At 37.5% G+C, this 16,979-nt stretch overlaps 1 protein-coding gene across 1 annotated transcript in view; it reads right to left on the reverse strand.

The window, feature by feature from the left end:
• Positions 1–16,979, reverse strand: part of cracr2aa (calcium release activated channel regulator 2Aa) — a 51,099-nt gene that overhangs the window by 12,581 nt on the left and 21,539 nt on the right. The window contains exons 2-12 of the mRNA XM_067420182.1: positions 14,283–14,541; positions 9,464–9,575; positions 9,157–9,346; positions 7,220–7,366; positions 5,248–5,338; positions 4,544–4,639; positions 3,445–3,632; positions 1,505–1,576; positions 1,380–1,425; positions 1,202–1,293; positions 580–931 (exon numbers count right to left, since the gene is read on the reverse strand). Of these exons, the coding sequence (XP_067276283.1) occupies positions 580–931; positions 1,202–1,293; positions 1,380–1,425; positions 1,505–1,576; positions 3,445–3,632; positions 4,544–4,639; positions 5,248–5,338; positions 7,220–7,366; positions 9,157–9,346; positions 9,464–9,575; positions 14,283–14,477 (1,581 nt within the window). The 5' untranslated portion in view covers positions 14,478–14,541. The remainder of the gene's footprint in view (positions 1–579; positions 932–1,201; positions 1,294–1,379; positions 1,426–1,504; positions 1,577–3,444; positions 3,633–4,543; positions 4,640–5,247; positions 5,339–7,219; positions 7,367–9,156; positions 9,347–9,463; positions 9,576–14,282; positions 14,542–16,979) is intronic.

Genomic DNA, 16,979 nt, shown 5'->3' on the forward strand with positions numbered 1-16,979 from the left:
TTTCTCACAAATAAAGGACATTTCCGTCAATGGCGGGGTAAGATTTATTCTTATACCAAATTTACATTGCAAAGGTGGCACAGAATATGCATTTAAGCTTATTTAAAAAGACTGCTATTTAGAGATGGCATAAATGCATTTACACAGCTTGATACTAGGTCCTGAGGTGGGTCAGAGCAGGCATGATTTGATCTAACTTCATTCAGAATTTTGGCCAGGCACAGAAATTAGTCTGGCTAAAGGCTGTTTAGGGTGAAAGAAATGTTATTAATCTAAAGAACCCTTTTCCTAGCCTGACAAGCCCACCGACTCTATACATGATGTAATTGGCCTGACCAGAGTTTGGTTTTTCCAGCTCGCAAGCCAACGACACCCTAGCTGCAAATTATATTTGCTGCCGCTAGGGTGCCTCTAGATCTCTAGGCTACCCTTTTCAACTATTAAGAACCTTTTTTGCACAATGGAAAGATCCAATGGATGTTACCATTGTTACCAATTAAGGACTTTTTTTAATAGTGTGTATTCCTTTTGAAAAAAATAAAAAATAAATTCTAAGGTCAAATCAAATCATATTCTCACCGTCTGGACTGTCTCTTTGCCCACGGGCTGCCCCCTGGGTGAAGTGGGTGTGTGTGAGACTTCTAGAGGGGGTGAAACGGAGGTTGGAGTGCTGGTTGTGGGGTAAATATTGCTCATCTGGAGATCAATGCCCTCCTCCAACTCTTCATCTTCACTCAGTTCTCTGAGCTGGGCCTGATAACCCTGCTGAAGGAGTTGGGGGAGGTGGTCCTCCTCGATTGAGATGATCCTCTGGAGCTGGTGTTTTGGAGGAGGTCGCCCATCTACCATGTCCTCCAGGTCCATGCTGTGCCCATTTACGGCAACCACGTTCTTCCGCTTAGAATGCAGCAGATCTTCTTCATCGTCGTCGCTGGAGATGACAACAGCCACATGTATACTTAGATTTATTCACCAAAATGACATGAGCAAAATGTAGTAGTAACTTTTTTGATTACTCAAGCTATAAATATCAAGGAAACATCTTATTGATGTCTTCACAATAAGCTTTGATTAAACTTGGGTCTAAAATGACTAGTTATTTTATCTCGGTAGACTCAAATCCTTTTTGATTTTGCAGATTCAGTATCCTTTCATCTTGAGTAGTGTTGAGTGTACAGATGGCATTTTCACACAACCTTACCTCTTGAACGACTGTTGCCGTTCAGCATGATTCACAGTAATTGATCCAGACCTTTGTGTCCATGAAAGTTTTGCAGGAGCAGTCTTTGGTTTCTGAGAGAAAGCAAACAATGACTTGAAATAGTCAAAATGCAGGATCAGTAAGATGTCTTGTATAATGTCTGTCTATATGAACCTACTTGATAGCACATGTCTCTTTCATCTCGTAAGTGTTTGTTCATTTCCCTAGGAGGAATTAAATAGAACACATTTCAATCCTGGGCAAAGATAAAGACCTGCTCCTTCATTTTTAGTAATTTCGTACCTTAGCAAATCAAGCTGCTTGAGAAGACTCGACCTCTCTCTTTGCAGGCTTTCTGTAACCCTATAAATCTCCCTGTAGAAAACACAAACTCTTTTAATGACAACGAGCTTGGCAGCAAGACTGACAACAAATCAAACGAGGGACTTAATGTACAAAAGCTAATAAACAGACATTATGAGGAACCAATGATACATGAATAAATAAATAAATAGATAATCTAATTTTCATTTAGAATGTCAAGAAAAGAAACTGATATATTATTAAACTTTAATTTGTGCTGATTAAATAACAATATTGCAGTAATGAGAATATTTGAGAAAATAATGTTGGGAGGAATAAAAATAAAAATATACTATAATACAAATAAATAATTAATAAAAATAAGTATAATAAATTAAAATAAATTAAAAAATATATATATATTACTAATACACTGTGTGTGTGTGTGTGTGTGTGTGTGTGTGTGTGTGTGTGTGTGTGTGTGTGTGTGTGTGTGTGTGTGTGTACACGCATGCATGCACTGATCAGGCATAAAATTATGACCACCTTCCTAATATTGTTTTGGTCTCCCTTTTGCTGCCTAAACAACCCTGACTTGTTGAGGCATGGACTCCACTAGACTCCTGCAGGTGTGGTGTGGTATCTGCCACCAAGATGTTAGCAGCAGATTCTTAAGTCCTGTAAGTTACGAGGTGGGGCCTCCATGGATCGGACTTGTTTGTTAAGCATATCCCACAGATAGTTGATTGGATTGAGATCTGGGGAATCTGGAGGCCAAGTCAACACCTCAAACTCGTTGTTGTGCTCCTCAAACCATTCCTGAACCATCTTTGCTTTAAGGCAGGGCGCATTATATTGCTGAAAGAGGCCACAACCACAAGGTTGTGTTTTCCATGAATGGATGTACATGGTCGCAAACAATGCTTAGGTAGGTGGTACGTGTCAAAGAAACATCAACATGAATGGCAGGACCCAAGGTTTCCCAGCAGAACATTGCCCAAAAGCATCACACTGCCTCCACCGACTTGTCTTCTACCAGTAGTGCATCTTGGTGTCACGGGTTTTACAGGTAAGCAACGCAAAAGCACCCAGCCATCCACATGATGTAAAAGAAAGCATGATTCATCAGACCTGGCCTTCTTCTTCTATTGCACTGTGGTCCAGTTCTGATGCTCAACGTGCCCACTGTTGGTGCTTTCGGTGGTGGCTGGCAACAGGGTTCACCACTGTTCCTTCCTTGCACCACTTTTTAAAGATACTGACCTCTGCAGACTGTAAACACCACATAAGATCTGCAGTTTTGGAGATGGCCTGACCATCTTCCATCACAGTTTGACCCATGTCAAATCTGCTGAAATCCTTACGGTTGACCAGTTTTCTTGCTTCAACTTTGAAGACAAAGAAAAATGTGCCATAATGAAGAGATATCAGTGTTATTCACGTCATAAAGTTATGCCTGATCGTTTATGTACACCCACACAGACACCCACACAAACACACAATTGTTTTTGTGACATATGGGGACGTTCCATACGCGTAATGGTATTTATACTGTACAAACTGTATTTTCTATCCCCTTACACTGCCCTTGCCCCTAAACCAACCCATCACAGGAAACATTCTGCATTTTTACTTTCTAAAAAAAACTCATCCTGTATGATTTATAAGCATTTTGAAAAGTGGGGACATGGCCAATGTCCTCATATTTCACCCTCTCCTTGTAATACCTGTGTCATACCCATGTCATTATACACATTTGTGTCCTCATATGTCACAAAAACATACCCCCCCCCCCCCCCCCCACATACACACACGTATCATTAATACTTCTTTTGATTATTCAAACTACAACTATCAAGAAAACAACTCTGCTTATCGGCATTTTCACGATGCGCTTTAGATTTCCAAATCAAGCACTAAATGTCATAACTAATCCTCACATCTCTCGCTCCTCGTGCAGGCGTGAGGACTGATCCTGCAGAAGCATGAGTTGCTCCTGGGCCAGGCTCAGCTCCTGGGTGGTATGTTCCAGCTCACGGCTCAAGTCCTCATTATACTGTTTGAGTTTGACGTTCTCCACGGCCGTCTCTCGTTGCTCGCTGTGCAGCTCTCGACACTGACGTTCCAGCTAACGGAGATCAAACAGCACACATGTACAAAATGAAACTTATCATCGAAAACAATTAAAGCACAACAAGATCTTTAAAACAGTCTCAAATCATGACCATCATGTTTTACATACATGTCTGGCATCTATGCCAGATTTGCATATTTACACCACTATCTAGAACCGAGATGGCCTTGGAAGTGTTATTGTGAATGCTTGGCCAGGACATCGTGGGAGGAATGAACTGATAAGAAAGCGCTTGCACTCATGCTTTTACACACAGTTATGTTGCTAAATATAGACACAAAAAGGACACGCAATACCATGTCTTTCACCAAACATGCAGTACCAAACTTTACATAAGAGTCAAACACATTAGCACAGACTGAAAGTGAGTTTTAATCATTTTTGCACAAAGTTTTATTGCAGCAATAAAGAAAGTAATTGGCTTCAGTTGTTCACAGACGAGAAGAGAAGAAAATGAAGCTTGTAATGAGAGTTACTTTCTGTTCATACATTAGCAATTAAAGGCTTTGCTGGGTTTTGTTTATTGTGTGAAAAGATCAGCGTTTATTTTTGTGTGCGTCAGCACTATTAGACGTGGCTTTCTGAAATATGAACGTAAACAGCAGGTGTTGTTTATCATTTGCTGGAAATTTGTGTTACACATTCTGAGACGAATACATGTCAAACTTAAATAAGATTTATATTTGACTTCATTTTAAAAATGTGTTCTTGAATACTACTTCAGGAGCACAACCCCTTCTGGAAAAGATCTCACTCTTTGTGTTCCTATTTATATTCAAATAACTTGTATTATACTACAATGTGTTGCTCAAATAGTGAATGGACTAGCAATTTCTTGATACATTTTACTAGTTAAACTGGTTTGGTGATTACGTAAATAAGGAAAGGAATTAGTTGTGACCAACCCGCTTCTGTTTGTTAGAAAGAATTTCCAGTTCTTTCTCCTTAGAGGAAAGCTGATGCTCCAAGTCCTGACTGCGAGTCAAGAACCGCTCGGAATCCTGGAGACCATAAAGATCAAATGACAATTTACCATGGTTTCCACCAAAAACGTAGTAACACGTATTGTTTCCACTGTAAAATCATAACAATGCAAATAGGATTAGAAAAGCCCATGAATCAAATATCTGATCAAAGGAACATATAAAGCAACATCAATAACTTTTTTAAATCTCCAAAGACCCTATATAGTAGTGTGTGGTGTTCTGGGTGGTTCTTTATTGGTCAAAGGAAAATTATGCTTGTCCTAAATCTCTATGATATTCTGGTCTCTACATATGCCTTATGTCCCACCTTCAATGCAGTTCTATGGGATTTATCCTCCCCATTTTATAGTCCTCCTTTATGCTTTTAGTCCACAATTAAGGCGTTGACACATGGGGCCACATTTTTGAGCAATGTTGCTGGGTAGTTTTGCCAAACGAAGTTTCTGGGGCACTTCTTTCCCATTGAGAATGGGCAACAAATTTCTTTCTGCATAGTTTAGATCAGTCGTGGGCCCTGTGTTTCACCTGGTTGCCCGTTGATGGCAACATTGCTCAAAAATTAATACATTATATACTCTGGGTTTGGGATTTGTTCAACTGACCAATTGCAATGAAAGCTTCACCTCTAAGAGTATCCTGTCTTTCTCATTCTTGATCTGTTGCTCCATTTCTTCATACAGCCTCTGGATTTCATCATCATGTGTCGCAGCTTTCCTATTAAAGAAGTCAGGGTCACTCAAAAAGCTTTTAAGTAGTTTGGTCAAATCAAAGAATTAAACACTATTCAATACATTCAGGGAATAGACGTCATTCAAAGGGCATTTATTCTGTACAATTTGATTCAGAAGAGATTTCTCTATTTTTAACTTGTAATTTTTTTCCACGGTCGCTGAGAGAGAATATTAAAGTTAGAAAAAAATCACAAAGTCACAAAGGCAGCTAGAGAAATCTTCTAGGAGAAGAAGCAGCGTGATAGCTTTCATTTATGATAAATGCCATGCTTTTGCCATGCCATGTGATTAATGGTGGGTCAGACTGATATATTTTTTTAAAAATATGTCTTTAAAAGCTACAGTAGACATCGTCAAGCCTCAGTACATGCTCTCCATTGTGGTCAAAAAATTATACATGTTGTTTTTTGGACATTAACATGGATGAATTTATTAGAGGGTTTTGAATTTCTTATAATAAAGCGCTTATTTACTGTTTTAATTAGAATTTTTTTTTTTTTTTAAGTCTATTGGCTTGCATGTAATATATCCTTAAATAGTCCACATAATGTTGCTCCAGTGTTCAGTGTTTCCCATGATCCTTCAGAAATCTTTCAAACATTTGATTAGAATCTCGGATTTGCCCGGATGTTTCATTTGAATAAGTGTGAAAGTTGTCATCCGAACCCAGACATGCACCAAACAAGTGGACCAAGACCCCTGAAAAGATCTCTGTCCACTTCTAAGTGAACTCTGGCGTGGTTCAACAAAACGATGAATGCAACAAGGAACAAAACCATGTAAACGAACCAAAAGCAATGATGTTGTCACAAGATGCGACCCTAAAAAGGACAGAATTCTCAAGCATATCTGTTTTTTTCTCATCATAGTTACAATGTTGCCCATCACAGTTCAGTACAGGCATGAGAACCATGTCTCCTCACAGCAGATCTTTGTGTGTGTGTGTGATGGAGGGATTACGGCCATCGTTTTGCCTCCTTTTACACATTTTATAGAGCTTTTCATGAGTTCTTCACTCCCTCGTGTGCACACACAGCTTTGTTTTGGATGTTCGACAAGTTTAAAGAGTTTAAAATGAAGTTTGAACACTAAGTGAACCAGGAATAAATTTATAATTTTCATTTCTAGGTCCGGAACAAGCCTGCCGTGCTCATGTTAAAAACCAAAACGTCTTGGTCCCCGAGGGTGGTTGGTCCCAGTATAAGTCATAACCTTTGCCCCTCCATTGTATTCCAATGGATGCAAGACAAACTAATCAAATTACAGTTAAGTTCTGTCTTTTTACACTGTCGTTCTGCTGTTTTTATCACGTTGATTTTGCTTCAAGTGTTAATTTTTTTAATAAGTTTGGTTTTAGTTAGTTATTTCATTAAATAAAAAAGGTGACGCCATGATTGACAGCTGAGATTGACGGCTTCTCTGAGTGAAGTCGTCCCTGAGGCACCACCTGACTTTTTTGGGGATTTTCGGGAGGAGATTGTAGCTTTAGCTTTAATTTCTACACGTCCATAACTGTTTATTTCAGACCGACATATTTAATTGTCCTGTATCTGCGAAAGTCTGGGGGAGCTTATGGCTCTACTTCCAGCTCTCTATTGTGCAGACTCCGGTCCCGAGGTCTATATTGCGCAGACTCTGTTCCAAATCTGCGCAAGATGTCAGTGCCATATTCGGACCTATGGTCAAGACCAAAAGAACCAAGAGAATGGAACAGCAAGTGTGAACATACCCTTACGTGTCTAAATATTGAAAATGTTCAATTATGTCAGTACTTCAAATGTCTTTTTCCACATGCCTACTTCTTTTTAATGCACAATGTGTTAACATTCTAAAAAGGAACAAAGGCGCTAAAGTGACATCTGACCTTTGAAGAGCAGTCTCCATCTCTTTCTTCTCCTGGTTGGCCTCTTTGATCTGATAAGTGACCCTAGTCAGGAACTCCTCAAAATTGGACAGGAGGTGAGGCTCGTCCCTTCTGAGCTGGGCCCAAAGACTCCGCACCTCTCCTGGACTGAAAAATCAAATTACACTGCATCAAATATCTCATCAAATTATTGTTTGTAAAAAAAGTTTGTTGTAAGTTGTATCTATTGTAGTATATTGCATCAAACTCCAAGAACAACAAGCTCCAACAAGCATTACACTATATTGAATATTTGAGTCCACTGTTAAAAAAGATCTATGAAAATACAAAGACCCAATATGAGAAACTCTAAACTCTGGATTTTACAAGAATGTTTTTAGTACAGTAACCTTGGTCTTAGAAATTGATGGCTCTAAGTAATAAATAAAAACTGTAGCAAAGAAAAGCTCCAAATTACACATCACGACTTTGTGGAAATAAAATATAAAAGCTTTTATTTATTCTTATATACAAGATCCATCAGTCATAGCCAGACCTTCAGACTGACGGCAGAAGGTCTGAACTCCATAGCAGCTTTCATTGGCCACGGAGTGATTGCAGTTTGTTTTATTCAGCATTACATTTTCACGCCCCTAAACAAAGACAATTTCCCCACAATAACAGAACGCAATAATGGTATGTTTCCCATTCTTCTGAAAATCCAAAGTGTAGTTGATCCTGTTAAGCGCTTATTGTCATAGTACACAATACACATACACAATGGCTTTCTTCTTCAAGAAAAGGAGTTTGGCATCACAACGGCTTTGTTTCAAGATGGACAGTTAAAGAATCTAAGAGAATTCAACCAATCTGATGACAACTTTGAAACTCCTGGAGGGTTGTGTACCATATGCATCAGACATTCAGCCAACGGTTGGTGGGCGCAATGTCTGAGGCTGAGACTAGAAATGCATATCAGAATCTAATCCAAACTGTCAGCTCCCCTTTGAAAAAGCAATAACTGGAAAAAAGGATTACAGTCAGTCAGAAAGATGAACTTTTATAATTGATGTCTTCCACTATCACAGTTTGCCTTTTAGGAGTGGCAGTAGTTTGTTGAAAGTGCATCCGGTCATGTGTTCAAAAAATGGGACAACTCACCATATGGTCAATGAGATGACAATAATTGACCTATATTAAAATCCTTTGGTCTTATCAAAGGTACCTTCCTTTGGGAATGTGCTGTCTCATATTTATTTATTTAACGTCATATCAGCAGCAAAGGTAATTCATATGGCAAAATCAAAATCAAAACAATCATAATAAAAAAAGAAACATTTTAATAAATATATTTCTATACATACATTTAATAATTATTTTAAAAAATACTATAAGCTCTTTCACTTTGATATAAAATCTAAAATTCTCCAGGTAGAAGGGAGAAAATGAGGTCTTTGCACACTGAGCCTACAAAAAAAATAAAACAACCTCACATTGTGTCAATCACGTTTACACACTCGGATCGGGGTCAATTTTCTGCATTCTCTCGCATCAGTAGCAAGCATTTTGAGAGGTGTTTTGCCAATAAAATTTTTAGGATAAAGAATTTAAAAAAGATGCATACGAAAATGTTCTGACTCCGGGTGCAAGGACCTTTACTTGCAGGTAAGTTTACATCTATCTATATGTAAAATTCCTATGCCTTGTTAATTTTGGTGTACAGAGACAAAAATATATGATTATGACATATAGAATACCTTAACTTTCATTAAAAAATTTACATTTTTAAAACAAACAAAATCCGTATCTATGCTGGTTTAGTTCCATGTAAGAAAACTTCCACTGATGTTTAAACCCTAATGGAAATATATAACAACCTAAAACCGATTATCAGTTAGGATCCATTTCAAGTGGCGGGAAATTTTCTAGTAAGTGTAGCTGACTGAAAAGACACTCACTCTTCAAAGATGTTGCTCGCCCCCAGGTTCTCCATTAGCATGCAGAAGTGTTTCTCCTCATCGTCCTCTGCCCTGCTGATTCTCTCCTCCCATTGGCTCTCATAGAGCACTTCCGGAGACTTTCCTGAAACTGGCTCCTCACCTGCATGAAGATCTACTGACGCCACACCAGGGCCAAACATAAACTCACCTGAATAGACAAATACATTAGCAAATAAATTATATAGACAACCCAACATAGAATATAGTATTTTTAATGACTGCTGTATGGATTAAAATCTGAACTGTCAATTCAATGCAAACGTACTAAAACCAGAAGAGAACTCCTCAAAAGTCAGATATCCGTTGGCATCCGCATCCAAAGTGTCAAAGACGTTCTCAAGTTCCTCAGCACTCAGAGGAAGCTCTCTATTTAATCTCTACAACAACAACAAAAACAACATGACAAATGATACTAATGTTAAGAGAAGCAGGATGCATTTTGCATTACCTGAAAATAAGCATATTAAAGAGACCCCAAAAATTTTTTTACCCAAAAATGAAAATCCTCCCATAATTGACTCACCCTCAAGCCATCCTAGGTGTATATGACATTCTTCTTTCAGACAAATACAATCAGCATTATATTTAAAAATGTCTTGGCTAATCCGGGCATTATAATGGCAGCCCAAAATAGTGCATCCATCTATTATAAAAGTAATTCACATGGCTCTGGGGTGTAAATAAAAGCTGAAGTGAATCAATGGGTTTGTGTAAGATTAATATCCATATTTATTACACGGCTCTGTGAAATACTTGATTCTGATTGGTTAATCGCACATTCCAGCGGTATGTTATTTCCAGATAACACCCGCTCATACGGGTACTACGAGTTATCTTGACCGGTACTACTTCTATGCTTAACGCTGGCACCATCTTGTGGCTTAAACAGCCATGGGTTACAATGGAAGACTTCAAGGCAGGTTTCCTTTATAACGTTTTTAATATAGATATTTTTCTTACACAAACGCATCGATTCGAATCAGAAGGCTCTATTAACCCATCGGAGTCGTGTGGAGCACGTTATTTGATGGACAGCTGCATTTTTTATGGACTTCAAACACAACTACTGCTTGGATTAACGTTAGCCTGGACTTTTTAAATATAACTCCGATTGTATTTGTCTGACAGAAGAATGTCATATACACCTACGATAACTTGAGGGTGAGTAAATCATAGGCTTGGTTTCATTTTTGGGTGAACTAAGCCTTTCAGCATTCATTTTCAACATTTAGCAAGGGCATATGACAAATCTTCAGCAATAGATAAAGGCTTAAAGTAGCCGTGTAATAAGCGGGATAATGTACACCCAGCCGGTCGTTATCGCAGAATAAACCCCTTCAGAGTGATGCAAGACTCCTGATCACTCTGTCGGGGTTTATTCTGCGATAACAACCGGTTGAGTGTACATTATCCCTTACTTAAAACTTTATAAAAAGTAAATTATCTAGCTTCCGGGAGACCTCCTTCCGTATTCAACTACTCATGAAGAAAGTGAATCGTCTCTGTCAGTTTAAAATGCTTAAACTACATCGACATCATTCTACCAGTTAAGCTTCTTTTTTTTTAAAGCTACACAGTGTGATATTTTCCCCCATCTAGTGGTGAAAAAGTATATGACCATCAAGTGAATATTAGTTTCTGTTCCTCTTAATTCTGATTTCGTTTTAACTCCTACGGTGGCCGATTAAGTCCAAGATTAACATGGCAATCCCCTCTTCACATTCGACAAGGTGCCATCGAGTGTTAAAACGTAAAGGCGAAGCTTGAATTTATGGGTATGTCCCTATTTGGCTAATGTACTTTCAAGATGGAGGGGCAACATGGCGACCAGCATTCGAACCCCTCACCCGTATGTATTTTCAATGGCATATTATAAACTTACGAGAATACTTTTTTACTTAAAAGAAGTAAATATACATTAATGAGGACATATATTTTTGAAAGAACTAAGTGTTTTTAGCTAAGAATAAACTAAAAATGTTACTTTATAACGTATTAAATATGTATTTTCACTACATTTTTTTTTTCTTAAGCTTCAAAAGACCTTTATTAACCCCCCAGAGCCGTGTGGATTTCTTTTATAATGAATGGATGCACTTTTTTGGGCTTCAATTTTTGGGCTGCCATTCACTGCCATTATAAATCTTGGGGTAGCCAGGACTTTTTTAATATAACTCTGATTGTATTCATCTAAAAGAAGAACATCATATACACCTAGGACGGCTTAAGGGTGAGTAAATCATGGACAAATTAAAAATTTTAGGTGAACTTTCTCTTTAAGAGTATAAGCACGCACGCACGCAGGCACACACACACACATATATATACTCTCTCTATACATACATACATACATACATACATACATACATACACACACACACATATATACACATATATATATATATATATATATATATATATATATATATATATATATATATATATATAACTTTTTTTTTGTTTATGGACTGCATTTATATATGTCCTTTTAGACCACCAATTAACTATAATTCATTTAATTGATCTTACAAAGTAAAAAAAATCCTTTTTAAAAGCTCGTAAGAGCCCATACGGCCCATAGAAGGACATTCCGCTCTTGTTGACGTCAAGCGGACCCATACTCGGAATTTTTTTTTCTAAACATTTCATGGATTATTTCCATCGGAAATAATCCATCAAATGTCCAATTTATTTTTTGAAACATTGTCCATGTTTAGGATGGGAATCCAAGTCTTAAACAGTGTAAAAGGCTCAGTATGCATGAAACGGCATTTCACCCCGCCTTTAAGAAACATTAACTAAATGTCGCTAAAACCAAACCACCCATTCCCCAGTTCTTTACCAGGTTGTGTGCGTCATGACAAAAGGCTGATCTTTTGTCACTTTTAAAATCATACAGGCTGTATATTTCAGTGATCAACCCAGTTAACACACAGTAAGAACAACTTACTATTCTTAGAAAGCAAATAACACACCCTTGTGTGGGAACCTGCCAAATGTTTGCTCAGATATGCTTTGGTATCAGCCGTCCCATAAAAGTCCACATATAATTCTCTATGTGACTTTAGTGAGGATTTTTTTTTTCTGTACTTGTAAAAGTTGTAAGTTGTAAATGCTGACGGATATGTGAAAACACTTGCGTAAAGATGCACACAAACTGAGAGCCATCACCCAGTTCCTCTGCAAAACCAATGTGACAGCTTCTACCAACAGTAATAACTCCTCCTGTGGCTTTTGTTTTTTTGACAGCTTGAAGGTTTAGAAAAAGTTATTTGGAACATCAATAGTGTCGTCAGCATTTTCTGCCAGACCAACATGTGGTAGACCCATGGCGCAAGTTACTTTTCAAAGGCGTAAATGTTTTGTCCGTTTTTATAGCATATTCACAAAAATGTAATAGAAAGATTTAAACCCGTGGGATCTATTTATTCAAAACCGGTTGACATAATAAGAGCCATCATTTAAATAAAGATGAGGAACCAATGTTTAATAATGCATTTTCCACAGACACTGGATCAAAGCTGTGATGCTTTTGAAAGAGGCTCTTCAGAACAAGGACCGAAAGCGAGACTTCAAAGAAAGCCTGTACAATCGATGGAGGAGGTGATCGAATCTGCACAATAATACAGCTGAAGGGGTGGTCTCAAAACACCCACCCCAATTCCAGGAAGGTCTCACATGCTCCTCCGATTCTGACATCCACAAGAAGAGGCTGAAAATCCTTTTTATTTATATCCTTATATTATTATTATATCCACATATCTATCATCATAGAAGCAGTCTGACTGTCTGTCCGTCCATCTTATTAATGTAAACACAGCTCCCCATATTGACAGAAAAACACAGAATTGTTGACATTTTTGCAGATTTATTAAAAAAGAAAAACTGAAATATCCCATGGCCCTAAGTATTCAGACCCTGTGCTGTGACACTCATATATTTAATCAGGTGCTGTCCATTTCTTCGGATTATCCTTGGGATGGATATACACCCTTATTTGAGTCCAGCTGTGTTTGATTATACAGATTGGACTTGATTAGGAAAGCCACACACCAGTCTATACAAGACCTTACAGCTCACAGTGCATGTCAGAGCAAATGAGGATCATGAGGTCAAAGGAACTGCCTGAAGAGCTCAGAGACATTTTTTATTACATCTCACTCTCTCTCACACACACACACGCACACACGCACGCGCACAAACAAGTCAAACTAAAATGTATTCAGACACCTTCAACAATTTCTCACATTATCAGTTTATTCACCATAGTTTAGAAAATGGTAATAAAATATGACAAGAACTTGATTCATCTTGATAATGTCTGATAACTTTGTTAGAAGTAATGGATTGCAATCCAGCTGTTAGCTGTTAAATTTAAGTACACAATTAGGTAATACCAATGTGTGTCAACAAATTACCAAGCAATACTTAATTTTGTTCAGTCTGTGGTGTAAAACTTCGCATTAGCAATAAAAAAAAAACACTAAAAAAACATAAGCTTGTCAGGTCAAAGAGCTAGAATACAAGAAGTCCCACATTTTAATGAATTTTACTGGTAGTCCACTGTATGAAGATTTTTTGGGTATAATATTTTAGTTTACTTTATTTTGCTATCCTCATTTGAACATACTTAAGGTATATATATATATATACCATGATAGAGATATATATACCATGATATATATATATATATATATATATATAGGAATTAAAAAAATATTTTCCCAAGAATGTGGGAACCCTTAACAAATATTTTTAGTTCCTCTTTAGTAAGGAAAAAAACAGCTACTGTACAGAAGCATGTTGTATTTCTTTGTTATTTTTTAAAGACCGAGTTGCCAATTACATTGCCAATATACTTCACTTCACTTAATTCACTTTATTTTGAACGCTGTTTATGTTCTGTTGCAAGTAAACTATTTATATGGGTGAACAAACACAAATTAGCTCATGGTTCACAGCTAAAAACAATGTCAAGAAAGTATTCAATACATTTCAGGTGTTTTCATTCTTTACCTATAAAACTCCAGGCCTGATCACAAATCACACAAACACCTAGTTTTATCCCTTCCCAACATCCTTACCTGCATATCCCGTCGTGTAATGAAGCCTTTGCCTTCTATGTCACAAATTTGGAAAAACTCTCTGGTATTCTCAAGCACAGCACTGCAGTCGCTGCCACTGGCCGCCCTCTGCCTGTCTTCTCTCCTACGATGGGACACCCGATCCACCTTGGAGCCACAGGTATTGAAGGTGGAGAAAGATGCCATGGCGTCCATGTGTGTGTGTTTGTGTGTGCGTATGTATGTGTGTGCGAATTCTCCTTCCTCACATGGGTCAGCCCTTGACAGAAGAGTAGAGAGAGAGAACAAAGCTTTTGAGTTACACCACATAGCATCCTCTAAGAGTGCCGCCGAGCGGCATCTCTTAGCAACCACCTCTTTAATTAGACAACGAGGGCACTGAGATGGGCACAGGAAAAGAAAGAGCATTTAAAAAAGAAAGCGAAAGACTGACTGAGAGAAAGCAGGTTATGTTTCGAGTACAGATGGTCATAAACTTTCCATTTTCTGAATCCAGAGAAAGCATTATTGCATTTACAGCCCATTTGACATGCTATAGCTGAATTGTCATGAATTGATGCATTGAAAGAAAATTATATAAAAGTGGAGAAACCACAAAGGGATCTGTTTTCAATTGCTAGAGAGCTGTGACATAAAAAAAAGACCTAGAATTTATAGGATTTGCTTCCTATAATACTATATATTTCTACTACTGTTACTGTCCAAAGGTTTGTGGTCTACGTTTTTATTTTTTTTGTTTTATTTGTTTAAGAAATCAACACTTTTATTCAGCAAGGAATTACAAGCGTTTTCATTTCAAGTGTTTTTTGTTTTGTTTGTTATTAGAGTGTTTTCAACACTGATGATAAATATAAGGAATGTTTCTTGAGCAGCAAATCAGCATTTTATAATGTTTTCAGAATGACCGTGTGAGACTGAAAATTCAACTGTCATCACAGGAATACATTACATTTTAAAAGTTCTTTTCAGTTTTTAAATAGTAATATTTTTACAGTATTACTGTTTTTATTATTATTATTAAAATGTATTGAGTTCAAAAAATGTAGCATTAGTGAGAATAAGAAACTTCCCTTAAAAAAAAATTATATTAAAAATGAAAACTTATAATTAACAAAAAAATATATAATTACAAAACTATAACTATTTTCTGTGGGTGGTGCATGTCCTGTGAAACTTGCTGCTATATTTTAGGATGTTGTGAGTGGTTGCCAGGGTGTTTCTATGCAGTTTCTAGGATGTTGAGTGGTTACGTAATATAATATTCTGGTCTCTAGTATGTCTGATATGGTGTTATTGTCCACTAAGGGGCCTTTTACGCAACACTTTTTTCAACTAAAAATGGAAAACGCATGTGTTTTGGCCATTAATTTACATGACAACAGCGATTTGAGGGACTGAAAACACTACATTTTGAAAGAGGGTTTAAAAGTGCAACCCTGTGCAAGTCTGTCTAAACTCCAAAAGCACAAATTTGTGAAAACAGTAATGAAATGCGCATGCATATTACATGTTCAGTATATAGGTGTGTAGTGTTTCTTTATAGAGTGATAACACCAACTTACTGGCCTGGCAGCATAATAAAGCAGTAGTTGTTTTTGTGAAGGGGGATCGTTTTGACAACCTTGTCGTCTATATGCTAAAAACCCAAAGGATTTTTTTCTTTCATGTTTTAGTATGTCATTGTCATGCAATTGTACCATTAGGATAAAGGGAATGTCTAAAAAAATACAAAATACATATATACAAAAACCTATCTTTGAATAACAAATAATTTTAAGTGGAGACATTTACATTCAAATAATTCTCTACAAACCTTGCATCGTTTAAAGTGGGGGGGGGGGGGGGTGAAACACTCAGTTCCAGTCTCATGTCAATCTTGAGTACCTATAGAGTAGTATTGCATCCTTCATTTCTCCGAAAAGTCTTTAGTTTTATTAGATTTATAAAAGAAATATAGGCTGTACCGAGTCTTTCCGGAAAAAACGGCTGGAGGCGTATCGAGTGGGCGGAGCTAAAGCATGACGAGCACGCACAAAGCGGTGACGTCCTCAAGCGCGGAGAAGAAAACGGCTATCGATCATATTCAACTAATACATATATCATCCAGAATCAGATTCGGAGGCTGACATAAATTGAACAGGAGAAGCAACAACAGCAGGACGTCTGTCTCTGTGGTATGTACTGTATTTAGTGGCCTGTTAACATTTGTGTGGGTTTACTCGTGGTTTATGAGGACATGATTCGGTTTATGGACTATTGTATGCGACTAAACATTAGCCATAGCAAGCAAAACGATTTTGCACGTCAGACTAGTGTAACGTTATACATAGAACAACAATGGAGTAACCGTTAGCGCATTTGAATGACGAAGCACACTTTGTGTGAACGCTAGGTTTATGTTTGGGTGGTTTTACAATAAACAAACTGACACCTATAGTGGTCAGCTAAACAAATGTATTTAAACACAAACCATAGATCGCATGCTCCATTGATAAATTAACTAACGTTATACACGATCGTGTTGTTTACTGATGTTTACTCACGCGACGATAGCCAACAACAGACATTTGAAGCAGTTTTACTCACCGGCTACTTCTAAAGCTCGACCGCGAACCCTTATCGTCACCGCTCCATCAAAAACACACTTCTTTGGTAACTGTTGATTTCGTGAAGTCCTGTGACAGCAGTGACCGTGGA

Source organism: Pseudorasbora parva, chromosome 16 (assembly GCF_024679245.1).
Source record: "Pseudorasbora parva isolate DD20220531a chromosome 16, ASM2467924v1, whole genome shotgun sequence".
Classification (NCBI taxonomy): domain Eukaryota; kingdom Metazoa; phylum Chordata; class Actinopteri; order Cypriniformes; family Gobionidae; genus Pseudorasbora; species Pseudorasbora parva.